General features: G+C 42.4%; 2 protein-coding genes across 7 annotated transcripts in view; both read right to left on the reverse strand.

Annotated features, from left to right (window-relative positions):
* Nucleotides 1-187: 187 nt before the first annotated feature.
* On the reverse strand, nucleotides 188-6,018 carry si:dkey-190l8.2 (solute carrier family 22 member 6). Its single transcript, XM_027012876.2, is given in 10 exon segments — nucleotides 188-1,184; nucleotides 1,638-1,746; nucleotides 1,896-2,113; nucleotides 4,403-4,533; nucleotides 4,670-4,769; nucleotides 4,863-5,031; nucleotides 5,208-5,273; nucleotides 5,276-5,355; nucleotides 5,437-5,537; nucleotides 5,684-6,018. Coding segments are annotated over 10 exon segments (1,431 nt in total). The 5' UTR covers nucleotides 5,897-6,018; the 3' UTR covers nucleotides 188-940.
* A 3,463-nt stretch (nucleotides 6,019-9,481) lies between these two features.
* The window catches only part of nhsl1a (NHS-like 1a), a 44,653-nt gene continuing 35,054 nt past the window's right edge, over nucleotides 9,482-19,080 (reverse strand). For 5 of the 6 annotated variants that reach the window (XM_027012881.3, XM_081721585.1, XM_027012884.3 and 2 more), the window contains exons 4-8: nucleotides 18,152-18,344; nucleotides 17,310-17,441; nucleotides 13,825-17,007; nucleotides 12,750-12,876; nucleotides 9,482-11,336 (exon numbers count right to left, since the gene is read on the reverse strand). In XM_027012881.3, coding sequence (XP_026868682.2) covers nucleotides 10,736-11,336; nucleotides 12,750-12,876; nucleotides 13,825-17,007; nucleotides 17,310-17,441; nucleotides 18,152-18,344 — 4,236 coding nt within the window. In that variant the 3' untranslated portion in view covers nucleotides 9,482-10,735. The remainder of the gene's footprint in view (nucleotides 11,337-12,749; nucleotides 12,877-13,824; nucleotides 17,008-17,309; nucleotides 17,442-18,151; nucleotides 18,345-19,080) is intronic. The other variant, XM_081721586.1, reaches the window with a different exon arrangement.

Here is a 19,080-nt window from a genome sequence, read left to right on the forward strand (position 1 = left end):
TCACGTTGATATATTTATGTTGCCAAATTATGTTGAGTGAAATTATCTACCATAAGGTAACTGCAGGAAAACCTTTACATTTTCCAGAAAGTTAATCAGTTTGACTAATGTCATTCCTAAATCCCCAGTCAGCTAGTTATAAGTTAACCATTCAAATATAAAATTAAGCTGCAGACTTAAGAATTAGTTAAAGAAGATAGCTTGTCCTTCTTTTATTGCAAGTTAACATTAACAAGCATGATTGAGGCACCCTCCGGAGAATGTCCAACAGCCGAACAAAGAAGCCACATTTTTATACATTGGTCAGAATTATGTATTCACCCCACCATTTTACATACTAGGGTTTGCATTCACCACCATTGCATCAGTCAACATATGCAAACTGACATTCAACACCCACACCAGTTGTAACCCGTTACCACCATATTCCAAGAGAAGACTTCTATTAACCTTGTCCTAAAGATGGTACAGAAAAATAATCCTGAGGCTGGTGGAGAGGTTGTATATCTTACCTTGAGGTCCACCAGTGCCTACTTAGGATCCTTTACTGGAAACCTGCAGAGGCCTCTGCCCTGTACGCAAATCATTCTAAAAGGACAAAGACTCTCTATACTCCTTTGTTTTACTTTATTAATATATCTAATGCAATTTTAAGCCTCTTTTGCCTGTTAACACTCATTACTTCTCCAACATGCCACTTTCTTCTATTGTTGTACTGTTTCTGTACTTAATTTTACCAGCCTATTCCTTACACTTATACCACTGCAGCTGTGAGCAAAGAAGTGTGCACCATCCTCCACTCATTGATTATGTGCCAGAGTTGAACGAAAACATTGCTGCAAATTGTCCGTTGGCAAGAAAACACCATGAATGTCGACTTAGAACTGTGCATAACAAAATGTGACGTCTGAAATCTGCTGCAAGCTTTTCCCACGGTGTCTCACTGGGAACAGCAGGACGTAGGCTTCAGCTTCAGCGTGGACTGTCTTTCGCAGTCCTGTACTGTATCTGGTAATGGGATGCCACTGGTCTCTGGGAGAAACAAGCACAGCGCTGCACCCAGCAAGGGTCCACTGCTGTAACAGATCATGGCTCCCACAGAGATCCCGCCCTTGGGGGCCACCACTGCATTGACAATGCAGCCCATCCGATAAGATAGGCTAACCAGGCCAACACACTTCTGCCTGCCAGAAAGAGGTTTTTAGTCGGGGACATAGGTTTAGCTGGGAAGAGGAGCCAAAACTGTTAGTGTTAACTCAGTGGTTAAGGTACTTGACTAGTAATCAGAAGGTTACTAGTTCAAACTAGCACCATCAGGTTTCCACTGAGAACTGAACAAGGCCCTAACCCTCAATTGCTCAAGTTGTGTTCAGTCATAACTGAGTTGCTTTGGATAAAACAGTACAATATATACAACCACATGCTGGTTATTAAATGTATTGTATAGCTAAATGTATAAGATGCATAACTTGCCCAGACGAATACTATATTTGCAAAAGTAGCTTTGGAAGCACATCTTATATGGTTTAAGGCTAATCAGACAAAAATATCTTCAGTGTGCAATCTGAGATTAGGCTTAATCTCTGTTGTATCAAACTAATTAAATTTGAGTTCTTTATGGGCAATTTAGCATTTACCTTATGACAGTAGGGAAAAGCTCGATGCCATATAGCAGAGAAACACAGGTGGTGGCCTGCACACATAGCTTCCCCATCAGAGCAAGAGCCATCACCAGCGCAGGAATTTCTAGGAACAGGCCATAAGGAATAGTAAATTACTGCTCTAAAAACATTCTAAGCAGCGCTAAACTATTCAAATGCAGTTTCCCCACAAGCTCGATATATATGCAGCTTAAAATGAACAGAAGGAACACATCCACAGAAGACATCTCTCACGGCAGAACTTGGAGACGAGGAGAGATAGCAGGCAGCCGGTGCCGCTGAGCAGCAGAGTGGCCATGCAGAAGGACCTGCGGCCCCAACGGGCCAGCAGAAGTGGCAGCAGGAGTGAGGGGGACTCCGACAGGCCTGAGAAGAACTGCGCCAAGTAGACATCCACCCCAAAGCTGCCCACACCGAAGCAGATCCCATAGTAGGTGAGGGCGGATGCTAATCTGAGGACAAAGAAGACATTAACAGGTTAATGCAGAAACACTTGTAAATGGTACACCAAATTCTTGTTAATTAGGCAGCCATATATTAGAGACAATGCAATGAGAGACAGACAACAGACATGCCCAGAAAAGTGGTCTTTTTGGACCACCTGTAGAGGAGGGATGCAGTTCTTTATATTCTTTTGTGCGCATGTTTTTATATAATTATGCACAGGGTGAGATTTTGCATATCCTGTGTCAAACCATTAAGGTTTCATATAAGGCCAAGTCCACTCACCTCACTCATAGTAACCTCCAAGAACACACTAACTCGCAAGCTCTTCACAGGAGTCGTCAGGTAGGCAACTCCCTTTGTGTTTCGCTGTATTAAGCCCACACCACCACCAGAAGGCTCAAATTAAGCTCTGACATTCCAGACCCACCCCCTTCCAAGTTCACTTTTAAACCACAGACTTATCGAACCTCAATCACTCCCTAAACCGCAAAGTCCATACTGGCCTCCCCAGCAACTAAGGCCAAACACAGCCCCACTGGCATAATAAACGTGTACTCAGTGCCACCATTTCCATATGGATTTTAACCAACCACATCTATATTTATTAAGCTATACCTTGCTAACCTAAACCCAATTAATAGCTACTCCAGATCAGTTGTATAAGATTCCCCTACACCAAGATTAAGGTCATACTAATGTTGGAGGTCTACCTCCAACATTTGTTTGTTTCAAGATAGGCTTTAAATAAAGTAGGAAATATTTGGTCAATGTAAAGAGTTAGGATATTAACCCAAAAGACATGAGACATCTTACAGGGATGTAATATCTGCAAAACTGGTTAACCAAGGTTTTGTACCATGCAAAAAAAATTATGTATTTTTGCACACTGAATTGTTTTCATAATCTCAGTTTCTGGTTCCCGTATACTTGCATATCAGTATGGAAAATGATACCAAGGAAAGTGGAGTTCCTCTCTTAACTATTAACTATTGCTGGACACTGAGGATGGATGTTCCTGAGGCAAAGTTTAGAGAAAAATCATACATCTGTACTTTTTACAGATAAAATTACACATATTCAAAGTGTAATTCATAAATAAGGCTGATAAGTAATAGAGAGCTATACTTATTGCAAAATTTAAACCATGCCTGACAAATTCTAAACGTAAACAGTATAATTTTATAATTGGTTCAGTAACGGTTAACTCCCAAAGTAGTCCCAAAGCATTAAAGGCAGAATGTAAAACGTAACCATTAGCCAAATGTATTGCTTAGCCAAGAATTAAAACCACCAAGTAATAGCATTACAAGTGTAGCTGCAAATAAAGGATACAATGAACTCTCCTCTTTCATACCCTTTGAGCAGCTAAACATTAACAGGAGCAAGTAAACCACAGGGTTAAAGTTAAGAAATCTGATGGAAAAAGCGAATAAACTCAAATGAGAGATACATTCTTACTGCTGATCAGACCCATATGAACTATGAATCAAACCACTACAGTGTCAGACACTCTGATCACAACTATAATCGCCCTATTGTCCACGTTGCTGTAAAAAGAACAAACATGACTGGAAAATACATTCATTTAATTGAATTTGCTAATTTGAAGTTATGACCTTAGGAATGCACCCCAGCCGTGCTTGAACAGAAATTCCCTGTGTTCCCAAGGACGTGTGACCATTATTAGCCCCACAGTTCAAAAAGGGCCTGGATGTCTGATGATTCTCAGGGATCCTAAACAGTCTTTCAGGGTGCAGAATGAGAGTCAAGTTCAATTAAAGTTCATTCGCACAACAGCCACACTGCCCACTCTCACTTCTGCAGGCTTACTTGTGAGTATTATTTATGGTGTTTATATCTATATCTCTACATTTTCAACAGAATTAATCTCGACATGCATTTCACTTAAAAGCTTTACACTCAACATCAGCACCCTACAGGTTATTCATGCAAACCCATCATATAGAAGGGCTAATTAATGCATCGCTGCAACAAATCTAGTACCTGTAGCATGGGACACTTAGTGGATAAGTTATCTTCATGCTATTCTGGACAAGTTATCAGCCCTGAAACTTGAGCTTTGCAACAAATCATGCAAGACATTCTTCAGGGCAAAGGTCATCTCCCACAAAGAACAACAAGTTCCCAGATCTGTCTTACAAAATGAATAACCTGTATAATCATGTATGAATTATATATTAATGTGGCTTTGGTAACTCGGTTACTTAAATCAGTATCTTAATGTTAAAAAGCTTTGTGAAATATTTCTGTGTTTTGTATAAAAACTTACCCACCCAATAAAACTCATGATGAAAAGGCGCATAATTATTGTGGCTGATTTAAAGTGGATGAATCCAGAAACTTTTTCAGTATCCGTCTCCAGTGCGTTAGCCTTCTGGCACTCATTTCCCACGGTGTCCAAAAGCTATCAGTGAGTTTTGATACAAGACAAAATGTCTCAGGATTAGTGGCTGTTTTTTCCTATTAAAATCAAACTGTAGTGTCATGCTGGATGCGTTGAAATCTATATTAGCTGCAAGAACCATATAGTTTATTCTTACCAAATCAAGATAACGTCTGTCCTCAGGACTCCTATTGCGGTAGCGCTCTAAAATACACATCTTATTTAGAAGGAGCCATTTTGGAGATTCTGGAATCGAACTGTTCATGAGGAAATTCAGGTGCACACCATACGAATTAAAGGACCAAGTGTGTATTTTGGGTATACGTATTAATAAAAAGATAGATACTAACAAATAGAGAGGTACACAGAGAATCTGTGGAATGGCCAGCGCCAGGTGGAACTGCAGCCATCCTCGCGTAAGGTAGGCGACAGCAGCCACGACCATCATGCCCACGCTGAAGACGAAGGAGAAAAAGGTGGGCGGCCAGATGCGATACTTCGGTAAACTCCATTCCACCCCTGTAAAGGCAGATTACGTGAAAATAGTCTGCGTCTTCTCCATTGGTAATAACCTCGTTTTGCAAGATAAATGTGGTGGAATTGTTTTGGTTTTTTTAAATGCATCATGGTCACTTAGTGCGTTCTTTGTCGATTAGTTCGGAATTCGGTTTCAAAGGCATTCGCGTGGTACCAACCCAAACTGTAAGTACAGATGTGAATGGCACAGCAGGTTATCCCAGTGATGCAGCGGGCGGTAAAGACGCGTATGGCAGAAAGGCGGTCAGCAGCGCGGTTATGGAATGCACCGCGCAACAACAAACCAGGAGGGATTTCTTCCCGTACCTGTTCATGAGAGAATACGCTGTTAATTAAAATCGTAAACAGTACACTTGCAGTAAGTAAGTCATATACTGAATTACAGACTTGTCGGACAAAGTTCCTCCGAAAATGGATCCAATGAGCAAACCCGTCATATATGTTGCTTGCCCGTGCGCAAAAGAGTTCTCCCCTGTACACAGCGATTCCTACAACGGGAATCGGTACTTCAGGAATCACTTTCTGAATAAAATTCGTAGGCAGTTTAGTTTGTTTATGGAAGACAAAACACCTACAAACTTACTTCTCTACACTAAAACGCTGGGTGTACTCCGCCTCACTTCGGGCTACTTACGTTTAGGTGGTTGCTTACATTGTTCAACCACACCGTCGTGACAAGGTATTCCTGTGAAATGTTAAATTCACGCGTATAGTTAAAAGACTCCGCGTTTTCCGTGTGATCATTGCAAGAATTCCTTTCAATGAATACGTCCAAGAAAAACAGAAAAGCCGTAAAGAAAATGGCCAAGCTTAGCCTCAAGTACACGTCCCTTTGAAGAGAACCCATAAACAAGACTTATTGCATTAGCCTTTAACCTACAAATAGAGAAAGAGTTGCACCTCGGTCCCTGGCGTTGAAAAACGACGCTAAATTAAGATGTAACGTCATCTTTGTAACCTCGGCCCATAGGGCCATCATTCTAGGGGTTGTGTCAATGAAGCTTTGGCAGTCCAGCCTTCCCTGCGAAGGAAGAGCTTGCAAAGGCAGAATTAAAAAGCAATAATCATTATTATAAATGAACCTATACAAAGTTACAAAAAGAAAATTATGGTTGCACAAGTAGGTGTTGAAGACTGCAACACCTCACGTTTGATACTGCAGCAGTGCACGTGCCAGTAGTTTTTGATCTCCATGCTCTCACGAGGGCTCATAATCTCAACGCATAAAAATCAATGTGCTTGGAAGTCTCTCTCTTTGAAGGCTTTTAAGAGAACACGGTATACAACAGTAACACTCATGGAGGTCCGTTATCCTAACATGCCTATACACACACCTGTGAAGTGACCCCACGTGTTCTTTCTTTGATTGTAATAGTATTAGAGAATCCGATACTTTTCAAGGTCATAAATGTTCTATGCGATTTGCGCGGTGCGAGATTACTAAAGCCGGGTTCACACTGTGCGACCCAGTTTTGCTATCGTAGGCCAAATCGAGCATCTCCTACGACTATCTTTGGCTACGAGTTAAGATCGGTGGACAGTGTACGTAGAACGCACAATGTAACACTGCGACAAGAAAGAAAATTTAGATCAAAAATCGGGGTGTGCTCGCTCCTGCGAGGCTCATCTGAATGCCACTAACTGAAGACGTTATTGCGTGACATCGAGCTCACGAAACAGAAACAAATATAACGTGTTGAACGCAGCCTGAAATTGCTTATCCATAATGCTAGAAAATCTTTATCGTTAAAAACAAACGATATCGCAGAGTTGGACATATAATTCTACCAAGCTTGCACTTTAATTATAGCGAAACGTGTCATGATGTTGCGATCCCCAACATGTGTCGCTCATCCGAACTGTAGCAATACTCCGTTATTACTGCCAACGGGGTATTTCTGAACAACATTTACACAGGCTGTTAACTACATGTTTATCCAGGGCGCCTATAATTCTCACCGTTGCTAACAATATTCAGGGTGAATGGAATACCCATTTGGCATCATTACTGACACCAGTTGGTGTATTAACCTATATCCTTAACGATGCCATTTTATCGTACTCTAGTGTAGCCTGCTCCTTTTAGGCCTTCTATAGCCTTCTGTAGAGGACTGCACACGGGTCATTTGTAAGCTGCAATACTCTTTGACAATTAGAAAGTCATAAATGAACACAGACATACACAAAGACATACTCTGGTTAACAAAATGGACACAGAAAAAAATTAACTACATAATTAACTACAATGATCTCTAAAAATAGCCTGTTTCTCACAAATACCCCTGTTCTCTCATCAAACATTCTTTGATGACATAAGCACTGAGGATCCCACTAGTCTGGCGCTAAGGGGCCCATCTGTGCATCTCTTTTACAAAGCTTTGATTCTTAAGGGATAGTGGAACTGGAAAAGCCATATACAGGCCTCTCAGGGGCTATGGACACGTGGTAGTTTTCACACTCATCCGTGCTGGGCTGACTAAAATGGGCTTTTCTGCTATGGTTTTAGTGTTGGGAAGGAGGTACTGATGTTGCAGTCTACATGTCTCTTGTTGTTATCCAGACATTTCTTATGTAAACGTACTTTGAAAAATGCAAGCCCATAATTTTTTGAAAAGCCTTTCATTAGTCTGCATATCTATGTGCTGCAGGACTGAAATGCCTATAGATATTTTGTTTAAACAGTTCAATGTTCACCAAGAGCAAAACTGTAACACTTGGCACGGTACCTTAAGGCTCAGTCAGGATAGTGTCCTGCAGACACTGTGCCTACACTAGTGTTTCTCCTGCCAAGGTTCCCAACCAATGAATCAATTAGCTAATCAATTAATTCTATTAAACAAACTGAAGCAGAGAAGTAGCTCTGCTGTGTGATGTGTGGAAGGGTGTCAGTGACATAACACCAATCCAGCTGAGGGCAGCCACGAATGTGTGTGTGAGCTAAAACATTTGTAAAGCAGCTTGGACAATGGCCCAGTTCCTGATTATTTATCCTCTCTACAGCCTCTGCTTCCCCCCCTTCACACCCCTGATCATCAGCTGACACCATTCCCAGAGCGTGTCCCTCCCACCTTTTGCATCATTTACACCAATGGACAGCAATCACTTCTACCCACACCCAGCAAAGACTAATTATCTCCTTCACCTCTCCACAGACTTCCTGCCAGACACTGAGCCCAGATCGCTGAAGATTTGCGCTGAGCAACTGGGTGGAGTCCTGCAGTGCATATTCGACCTGAGCTGCAGAGTGGAAAAAGTCCCACTTATCTGGAAAATGTGTCATCTCAGTCTCAAAGAAAGGGCAACTGAGTCAGAAAAATATTTAGCTTAACTGAATAATTTTTGGGTCATACACCGGAATGTGCCCATTATGTCGCATTCATGAATAATAGACTACCTGACTGGTAGATCACAGTTTGGGAGGCTGCAGGGCTGTGTATTACTCATGGCTATGTGAAGCACAGGAGCACCTCACTTCTGAATATCTGGGGGTACACTTGGATGATAGATTGTAATGTACTCACATATGCTGTGTTCAAAGAGAGCCAGAGTTACCTCCATTTTCTGAGGAAACCAAGGTTCTTTGATGTACATGTCTCTGCTGTGGGCATTCTACTAGTTAGTTCCCAGTGCTCCTTTTTAAGTGGTTGGGTGTCTGGGCATCATCTTTCCAACTAGCGCTGCAAAAAGCCTTAACAATCTGATCAGTCTGACGTGGTCATAGGAGTCAATCTGGACTCTCAAAAGGGTGTTTCAGATCGAAGGATGCTGAACTCCTATCCATCATGGATGCGTCACACTTCCTCCACACTACTGTGGGGAAACAGAGGAGCTCCCTCAGCAACAAACTGAAACAGATGCACTGTGCCAAGGATCATCTTAGACATTCCTACACATGGACATTAGACTATAAGGAGTCATCTTACAGCTGGGACAGCACAGCCCTCCTGCTTGTGGACTGAGTAGCAAGAACTGAGTAGCACTGCTCTGGATTCTTCATTCTATATGCACTATAGTACCATCTGGGGTTTTTATGTAAGTGCTTTAAACAACATACTAGGTGTAACACTCATAAATGAGGCTGTTACTGCTGCTACTGTTGTTATTAACTACCACACACCACTTTATCTTCCTTACAAAGACATTTAACTCAACTCAGGTACCTTGGAACGTATATTGAATGTATTTGTTGTTATTATTATTATTATGATTATGTAATATTGTATATAGCTTTATATATTTTAAAAGTTTTATCATCTTAAGCAGTCACTGTTTAATTTATTGTTTTTTCTTGAGTGGGATTATACAAGTGTTTGTAATTTGTTGATCATGATTCCAGAAGGTTTTTTTTAAGAATTATTTAAAATGTAATATACTTTACAAATCTATAAAATTTTTGTGTAGCGTTAGAAATCAGTTCTGTACAAGACAAATGTCAAAAGAAACTGACTTTTTTTTTATTGTGAAGATAGTCATATTGTCAACACAGGCTTCAACCCGATGTCTTCTGCTCCTTATTCCCAAACTACTGCAGGTACAGTAACGTAGCCCTATGTATTGGATCATATAAGCTAAACAAGGCTAAGCAGTACCTTCAGAGAAACAACAGATACAAAAATGTATAAAGTTTCACAGAGAATCAGTACAAGGGAGATATATATATATATATATATATATATATATATATATATATATATATATATATATATATATGCGCACTTTTTTACAGAAGAGATGAAGAGAAACAACCTGAATATGCATTGACTATGATGTTTGTCTTTTAACACCAGATTCTTTTTTACATTGGTAAAATAATAGCGATATAGCAGAGATATTATACATTCTAGTGATATATCAGGGATCAACATATCATACTTTGCTATCTTTGGTAAAAAAAAAAAAAACATTAAACATTTGCTGAGCATCTGCCTATTCATTTTAATATATTGTGACATTTTAAATTTATGTTGGTCAGAGATGAAACAATAATTAATCTAAATGACAGAGAAGGTTGTTGGACACAGTACAACAAAAATTAGAATTAGAAGGATAGTGCAAATCTACATGATTGAAATCTCTAAATGTTGACTAAAAATCTCCAGTTATTCCATCACATCTTCACATACATTCCTCAGCAACTTCACTATTACATTTCAGTTATGTGCCCATTTGAACATATATTATCCATTCTTGACCACACAATTTCCTGTTTGATCCCCGCTTTTCAAGCATACAGTTTGTGCATGCTTGGAGGTGTTGGAGGATTGTGTGAAGCCATTGTTAGTAAGTGCTTAGTTGAGCCTGGATGTTTCCATGAACAGAGAGGCAGGAAAACCTTGGCACAATCCAGCCACACTGAAAAACCGTCTTCCATTCCTCCTAAAACTTATCAGTAAAGGAAACCTACATTAGTCCTGCATTTTCTAACCTGTCAAAGGAGAAAGAACAATTTTTTTATACGTTGGCAAAGCTCTCACTTGAAAAATTAAAGACTTCCTAGGGAGAAGAACAAAAATAGTGGTAAAATCCACCTCCCCCTTCCGGTGTCTTTCCTGGGCCAGTACAAGCTTGTGTACTGACCAACATCACGGTGCTCAAGGGTTTCTGGAGCTGAGATGATGGTTGTATGACCTTTTCTTCTTTGATTGTTACTGGGTGGAAAAATCTCCATGTTGTGAACACTTCTGATCTAAGTGCTGCCCTGTGCACACATTGTGAAACCAGAGGCCAGAGACAGGGAGAAGGGAACCTCCACAGTGAGGCAGCCATCTGCCGACTCTGATAGTTCCCCTTCCCTCTCACAGATCACAGTCATGGGTCCACTTGGGATGCGACTTCGGCTGTTATACCGACTGCTGGCAGCAGAGGGCGGTGTACTGGAGCGGCCATACTTGGAGGGTGTCAGGCTGGGAGAGAGGCGGGGCAAGGCACCCTCGGTGCGTGCCCACTCCTCACACGCCCTCCGGCTACGGCCCGGTGAGGCGCAGGGGGCGTCGGGGGGCGTGGCCTCCACGTCAGCCCTGTGGAGGCGGGGATCGGTACGCTTGAGCATGTCAGTGGCAGACATGCGAGAGCCGGGTTCAGCCCGACTGCCCTTTTTCAGGAGCAGGGCTTTGAAACTGTCGTTGCTGGTGGAAGAACGACGCACACCCCGCTGGGCAGAGCCACTCTGACGGGACATGCCAGGCAGGCCAGGGCAGGGGCCAGTGGGGGTGACGGGTGGTGAGGGGAGCATGCCTCGGGGGCGCTCTTCCTCAGCGTCACTGCGGCCCAGGACTTTCCTCTTGGACCTGTGGACAATGAGGAAGATTTGTATTTATTGTGATTACAAAAAATAACCAGTCACATGGTGCTTTATGATTTGAAATTGAGAGAATGTTTGAAATAAATTCAAAATAATGGAATAAATTAGTTTCCTTTTAAAATAGCTTTAAAATTCAGTGGACATAACATAAAGGTCATACTTCAAGGTAGAATGACAAAGAGGCAATAAACGAAAATATATTCATAAGTTTTAAGATCTTATTGTACATTTTTCGTTTTTCCCTCTAAATACAGTGCTGTTTGGCAGTAACTATACATCTATCCCACAGCCTGCCTTGCACATGTATTTTAATGCCTACTTTTGCAGGGCATTAAACTTTGATTTATACATGTTAACAGTGACAAGCAGCTAAGAAAACATCTGCATGCCCCATGGCTGTGGCTTAAGAGCTGCTGAAAGCTCCTTTACTACCACTCTATGAATTGCACATAATAAAGCCCGTTTTAAGGTCTGCATATATTTACCTAGGGACCACATAAAATCAAATCTCAAGCGATATGAATCTACATCACGAGCGCAGTAACAAATAACTCTGGTTACCAGTGAGTGCAAAGAGGGAGAAACAACACAGCATATTTAATCAGTTCAGGAAACTACTACATTCTTAACAGGTGTAAAACCCAGGCTTCACGACACTACAGGGGAGCGCAACAAGTCAGTGACCATGGTGGTCCACTTCACACCTGCAATTGAATGTTCATGTTGTCTTCACAGACTGCTCCAGAGGGATATGCAAGTTCAGACAATGAATCAATACTCATATAAGTAGAAGGCTGGTAGCAGCTGTGAGCACAAGACTGGTATTTCAATGATACCAAGAGGAGTCTTATTTAAGTGGTAGCAGTGTTTTTCTATTTTTTTTTTCCTGGCAATTACAGATAATTCACAATTACAGATCTATACATTTTAAAAGACATAAGTTACATAACAAAAACTGAAATTCTACAACAGTGGAATAAGCATAACCAGCTAAGAACAATTCTGAGACATGTTTTGTGCTGATATACCTGTAAGTCAGTCTTGCCACTAGAACTGGTCATCTGTGCAAATCATTTTAGGTACTTAGCCTACTTTTAGGTACTTTACAACACTATGTCTCAACAGAAATCAGAGGTTACAGCTGATGGTCAACACATAATGGAATGACAAAGAATAAGCTAAAGAACTGTAATAGTATTCATAATAGCACAAATTATTACTGAAAATATATAACTATATATTTTAAAGATTTCATGCATCTAATGATAACAGGATGTTAACTATATAAATTGTTAAAATATAGTTAAAAGCAATACTAATGCTCACATTTAAAATCAATGGCTTACATAACTAAATGGATAAGATTAAAAAATGTTATCTACATCAGAACTCAGAATACCTGTGAATGGCTGCAAAGAGGTCCTCCGTAGTACGCAGGCGAGTAGGGGTCATCATCTCGTCGACAGCTTCTCCGTTCAGGCTGGAAGTTGGAGAGGAGCTATCTGTGCCGGAGTCAAACACAGCACCTAGGACATGCACCAACAGATCACATAAGTCCTGGTAACTACCTGGTAACTATGCTTTTTAACTTAAAGCCAGTAGTCTCACACCAAATCTGCCAACAACTCTAACTGGAATGCCCCACCACGTACAATTCCAGCGCCTTTAATTATTCACACCCGCTTAAACCGCTGTCGCCGGCTTGCTGTATCTGCACGTTGCCGAACTGCGCGGTAGCTGCGAATATTACACTTTAAGCCTGTACCCATTAACCTCCACTGTTCCTCCCACTTCCATCCTTCCCACTCACAGAGCCAGAAAGTGTTACTGATAACATGTAAGATCAAACGAATTACGAGGGAAATAGTCATTCCTGCAGCAGGATGACACATGAAAAGCCAACAGAAACTGCGGGGGAAGTGGTGTAGAGGGATCCTCTGTGTCATCACCCACTGCAGGGAGATGGGTTGGAGAGATACAGCAAACCATGTTATTTACTATCTACAACCTATCTGGCCAGAACCATGGTGAGAGTGGCTTATAAACAGAAGGTTTATCACCTTGTAAAGCATTGTAGCAAATGGAAGGAAAATATCTAGTTTGTGATCATCTGTGCCACCACAAAAGGGGCCATTTAGAAGATTGTAGTTTTTTTTGTAGTGAAAGAGGCTTGCACTTTCTTCATTTTTGCACGAGTGTATCCATAGCAGTGTCTCTTAATAACATCATAGAGGAGGAAATAATGTATGTTCTTGGCATAGGATAATTGACATTTTATTTTCACTCTTGACACACCACACAATATCTTTGCTTTCAATGGGCCCAATGAGTGAAAATAAAATGTCAATTATCCTATGCCAAGAACATACATTATTTGCTCCTCTATAATGTTATTAAGAGACACAGTTGTGGATACGCCTGTGTTGGAATGTCATATCACATGCATTCAAACACATGAGAATATCATAACTCACCATTTTCCTCATCTTTGAAGATAATTGATCCTGAGGTGCTGCTTGACCCATCATCTGAAATGCTTTTGTCATCACTTAGCCCAAGGTCATTATCACTTAATCCAAGGTCCTGCTCACTGAGGACCAGGGCAGGGAGCTGAGGATCATTCAGACTGTCTGAGGAAAACGTTGTGCTGAGAGAGAGGCTGCAGGGGCCCACTGGAGTAGAATTTCCAGAATCACTCTCTATTTGCACTTGTAATGGAATCTCCTGCATGTTAATGCTATCTGTGTCAGAAGTACTATTTAGTGCCTCTAGTTTTGAAGACACCTCTGGGCCAGTAACCTCAAGAGGCTCAAGATCATTCAGGCTGAAAACAGGCTGATACAGGATGGGTGGTATAATCAGAGAAAGACCGGACCTCTTAGGTGATATAGGAGGCTTCTGCTCTTTGTGAATGCTTTGAAGTTTAACTGGGGAAGTGGTGGATTGTAGAGGATTGTAGAAAGAAAGAGGTGTACTTGAAGGTTTTGAATTGATAGAAAGTGCTAGAATATTCTCATCAGACTGCGTATTCCTAACTGGTTCACTTGAAGCAGAGGGTTGCATGTTAGGTGTTCCCAACAACTCCTCCACAGGAAATGTTGATGTTCTCTCTAGTGGACTGACAAAATCTAGAGTGATTATGTTTTCTAGAACCTCTGTTTCAGCAGGTTTGTCTAAACTCCTTCTGGATTCTTGCCTCTGGTGTTTATCCACACGAGCACACTCAGTTGTAATAATATCTGAGAACATGCTTTCCAACTTTGTGAGTTTTATTGGTCGGAGCTGTACCATCTGAAGAGCTTGGGCTGTGATTTGTGGTCTCTGACGTTTCTCTGCTTCCACACTTTCCACAGATATCATAGGATTTGCTGTTTTTACAGGGGTAACTGCTTGAACATTTGTCCCAGCTAAGGGTGGTGTGGGAGGTGAGGCAGGAGCACACGGCACTGGAAGAGCAAGTGAAGGAGTTGGTGAGGGTCGTACAAGACTTATTGTATTTCCACTCATCAACAGAGAATCTGAGACGTCTGAAAGAGGAGAGCGCAGGCCAGGAAAAGTATTGGATGTTTTACATTTCTCTGGTGTTGGTGGCAAAAGTGAGGTTGCACTTTTCTTATTCCCTAGTGTGGAAGATATAGCCAGAAGAGGTGGTGGTGGTGGTGGGGTTATGGATGCCTTTGATGCTGTGACAGAGCTGGACACAGGTGTAATTGAAATCGACTCAAATAATCCATGCAAAGTTGTAGGTAGGGGTGGAGGTGTGGGAAGGTTCCTGATTGAATCTGAAGTGTTTGAGCACAGGGATGTAGAGGAAGAGGAGGACCGCAGGGAGGACTTCCTCTCAGGGACTTTTGGTTTTGGCTTTCCTGCTGGAGATTTGGCTCTCAGAAGAGATGTTACTGGTGTACCTCCAGTTGGTGTAATTGACTGGCTTGAATAACCACTTGATGGTGAAGCCACTTGTGGTACCTTGTCTGGCGATATAGCCATCTTTGACTTTACGCTGGTACTACTACAATCAGCTAATGGAAATCCGTTATTTTGAGATGCACTGGCGAATCCTCCTGCACCTTCTCCAACATTTACTGACCTTACAGCTGGGGAGGGTGGACCTTGCTCAGATCGTGAGCGTGGGAAGTCCATGCAAAAGTCCCATGATTCTGCAAATTCTGAGCGCTGGCTATCACCATCGCTGTGTGTGGGTGTGACTGGACACACAGCAGCTGGTGCTGACAGTCCACTGCTTGCTGTGCTGACCGTGCTCTGGCTCCTGGGACGCACAACCCATGGATCCTCAAATCCACTGCAGGGCAGTATGCCAGAGAGTGTTACACTGTGGCTTTCCAGAGACTCCTGGAGGCTGGAGATCAGCTGCTCATTAAGGGCCGTCTCGCTGTGCTGGGGATTTTGATGGGGTTTGCGCCGCAAAGAGTCAGTCCTTTTCGGAGGGAGCGGGGGCTTTTTAGCTTTCCGCAAGGAAATGCTGCGTGTCAGAGACCGGTTGCTGTGTAGACTTGCGTGGTCACACTGGCTGTGGTGCTCCCTGCATTCATACAAATCGCGTTTCGATGTACCTGACTTATTGATATAACCATGGCTAATGGACTTAAGACCTGAGTCCTGATGCATGGAAGTATAGTACCCCTCTGTGTCAACCGAATACAGCGAGCTGGAATCTGTCTTGCTGGGTGAACACTCCAGGCTGTTGTAGACCTGACCGACAGGCGAGGAGCAATTGGAGACACGTGGGCCCTTTGGAGGAGACTCATATGTCCACTGGTCAGAGGTCAGGGTGCTGCAGCTCTGAGTGCTGCTCTCTGACACACCACTGGGACTGTTGCAGTTTCTTCCATCAAGCGTGCTACACTGGGACTCAGTCTCTGTATGGGTGGCTATATGGAGGGAGGCCGGGGACTGGCAGCGAGAGGAGGCAGCAGAGGTACCAGCGGTGCTGAATGAGTGGTCAGAGGGACAAGATGACACAGGCTTTAACAAGATCTCTTCTGTGCCAAAGCTTTGTGCTAAGTGGCTTGAACTAAAGTCACTGGAGTTCAGTAGATTATTACTGGGACAGAATGAGGTCGGACTGTTATTGTGACCGGCAACCATGTAGTCTCGTGTTATAGTGTGCTGTCCGTTCTGAAAACGCTGGAATTCGGGAGATTTGGAACCGAGAGACGTATTTGTTCTGGAATGGGATAACATGTGCTGTGTTGCTGGGCTGACATGCTGCAAGTTAAGCAGGTAAGGTAACGAGCTTGTGGAGCCATTGATCATCTTGTAGGGGGAACTGCTGTGCTTGGGCTCGTGCTGCTGAGCGTTGATTGAAGTTCCTTGTCGAGGCAGACTGTGAAAGCCCCGCTCACTGCCGTTATGCTGTGTGGAATGAAGAGCACCACTGCGGTCACTCATGTTGGAGATGCTGCTTGAGGTGGAGGGGGAGACACTGGCAATTTGAACAGCAATGCCATGACCCCGCTGGGCCCGAATCCTGCGCATTGAGGGCTGCACAATCCGCACTTCGTCTGTCTGACAGCCAGAGTCACGCGTGTCTGAGTGTTTCAGGGTAGAGTTGGTACTGCCCACTTGGCCAAGGGTGGAGTACTGGCTGGGCATGTACATGGACTGAATTCTGAGCTCAGTTTGTCCTTTAGTGGCTGCAAAACAGTTAAAAAGGTAATGAAAATGAATTAGACTTATTTTAATGCAAGTTATGTAGCTGAAGAAAACACTGAAATACATACAACACAGACTGACTAATATTATGTTAGTGAAATTATGAATATGATATTAAGAAGAAGAAAGGAACAAAAGAGTAATTTTTAATAACTACTTGAGAAAATAAAGTTACATTTTATATATTGTCATGAGAACAAGATGCCTACTGCATGACCGGAGCCTGCTGCATGAGCATCTACAATAAAGACAGGATTAAATCCAGCAACGCCTATAGCCATACCTATTTCCCTCTGAATGTTGTCAGGAACTCCTGTAATTGTCTTCCTTCGTTTTACCTTCTTTGATCTCCGTATAAGTGTATCAGTGTTAATTAAGGTACGGCGGAAACTTGCTTGCCGGTCAAAGCTCTCACCTGTTATAAGAAAATGTTTTTTTAGAACACGTATCTCTCGATTGTCAAAACGGTGTCTGAGTTCTTTGAACATCCCAAACTGTTTCAATATCATAATACAGCCTTATTAAAATAATAAAAAGCTATATCCTAAGAAAAATCTTTTTTTTTGTAGTCACAAGCTACTTTGCTACAAATACGAAAGTTTTACATACATTAACTGGCCTCGTTATTAAGAACACCTACACATGCATTTTATAATGGTACAGTTACAGACTGTTGACCATCTACTGAAAGGCGGAATGCGTTATCCACCCACTATGTCATTTTTCACTAAGATCACTACTTAGGGACATTATATGGATGTGGACCATTCTTAACACAGCACTTACAGTCACATAATAGTGGCAAGATGTCAGTGTTAAACCTGGTAAAAGCTTATCAGTCACACCAGTGTTGCTGGGGTTTTTTCCTGCCAGTGTCACTGCTAAATTGGAAGTGCCCCCCTAAATCCAACTACAATAGTCCTGTGGTCAGAAACAGACTGAAGAAGGGTAGAGGATTCCAAGAACAAACTGTGCAAAGCAGTACATGGGCCACACTCTCTGACTGGGAACTTACAATGTATTTCAAACACATCATTTCTAATAAAGACTGGTGCACGTAAAACACAAAAAGCTCCTTCGCGGAGTCGTCTCCAGATGAGTGTGCTGCCGTCCACGGTCCAGTACCTGTGATGTTGATGGGAACTACACGGCTCGCCACAGCCTGGGCACGCTGCCTCATCCTCTCTTCTGGTGTGGGCAAGGGCAGACTCTTGCTCCAGACTCTCTCTGTGTTCTCGTCCCACGCGGCATTCAGCAGAGCGGTCTGTGGAGTCACGGGGTATAGCAGCGTGCTGTCTGTCACTGATGACTCTGAGGACTGAACACAACACAGGCACTCAGACGTCAAGAGGATGACGCTCGGTTGACGACGCCTGAATCCACGTATGGCCAAGCGAATTGCGTTGTACTTGGTCATTACTCCAGACTGTTCAGCTGAGGCTGAGAGGCTAAAAAGAGGGAGAAATGAACTCCAAACTCCTCTTGAATGACTCAATGCACTACACTGTAACTGAAATATTTCTGAGAACAAAATGTACCAAAGGCCTGTAAATTATGCATGTTAATTTGAGATTAGTGTTACAGGGTTTGTTTACCTCCATAAACTCCTCCCCAGTACTTGTTTTACTGTAACTACACAGATCAAACAAACCTACATCTCACATTAATATACTACTTTTTTGTAAAATGTCCTACCAAAAGCTCATTATCTTTCTACTATTACACATATAAAACATGTTTTATAAATGCACGCACTGGTATTGCGGCATGATCAAGTAACTGAAAGGACTTATAAATGCAAGGTACAACTACATCGATGCAAAGTGCTGTTTCAGGCAAATGTTACAGTTAGAAAATATTGTATTATTTCTAGATGATAGCGGGAAAGCACAAGCACTGGAGAGGCTTCTGCGTGGAGCAGCTAGAATGGTTTGTAGGGATGAGGAGCGACCCCCTCTCATAGTGGCGCACAGTGCTAACACAGCCTACCACAGCAGCAGCACAAGCAGCTGTACCTTTTCTCTCCAAGGTTTTGAACAACAGCAGAGAGAGAA

The sequence above is a fragment of the Electrophorus electricus genome, chromosome 10 (genome assembly GCF_041902795.1).
Source record: "Electrophorus electricus isolate QZ-2024a chromosome 10, ASM4190279v1, whole genome shotgun sequence".
Lineage (NCBI taxonomy): Eukaryota > Metazoa > Chordata > Actinopteri > Gymnotiformes > Gymnotidae > Electrophorus > Electrophorus electricus.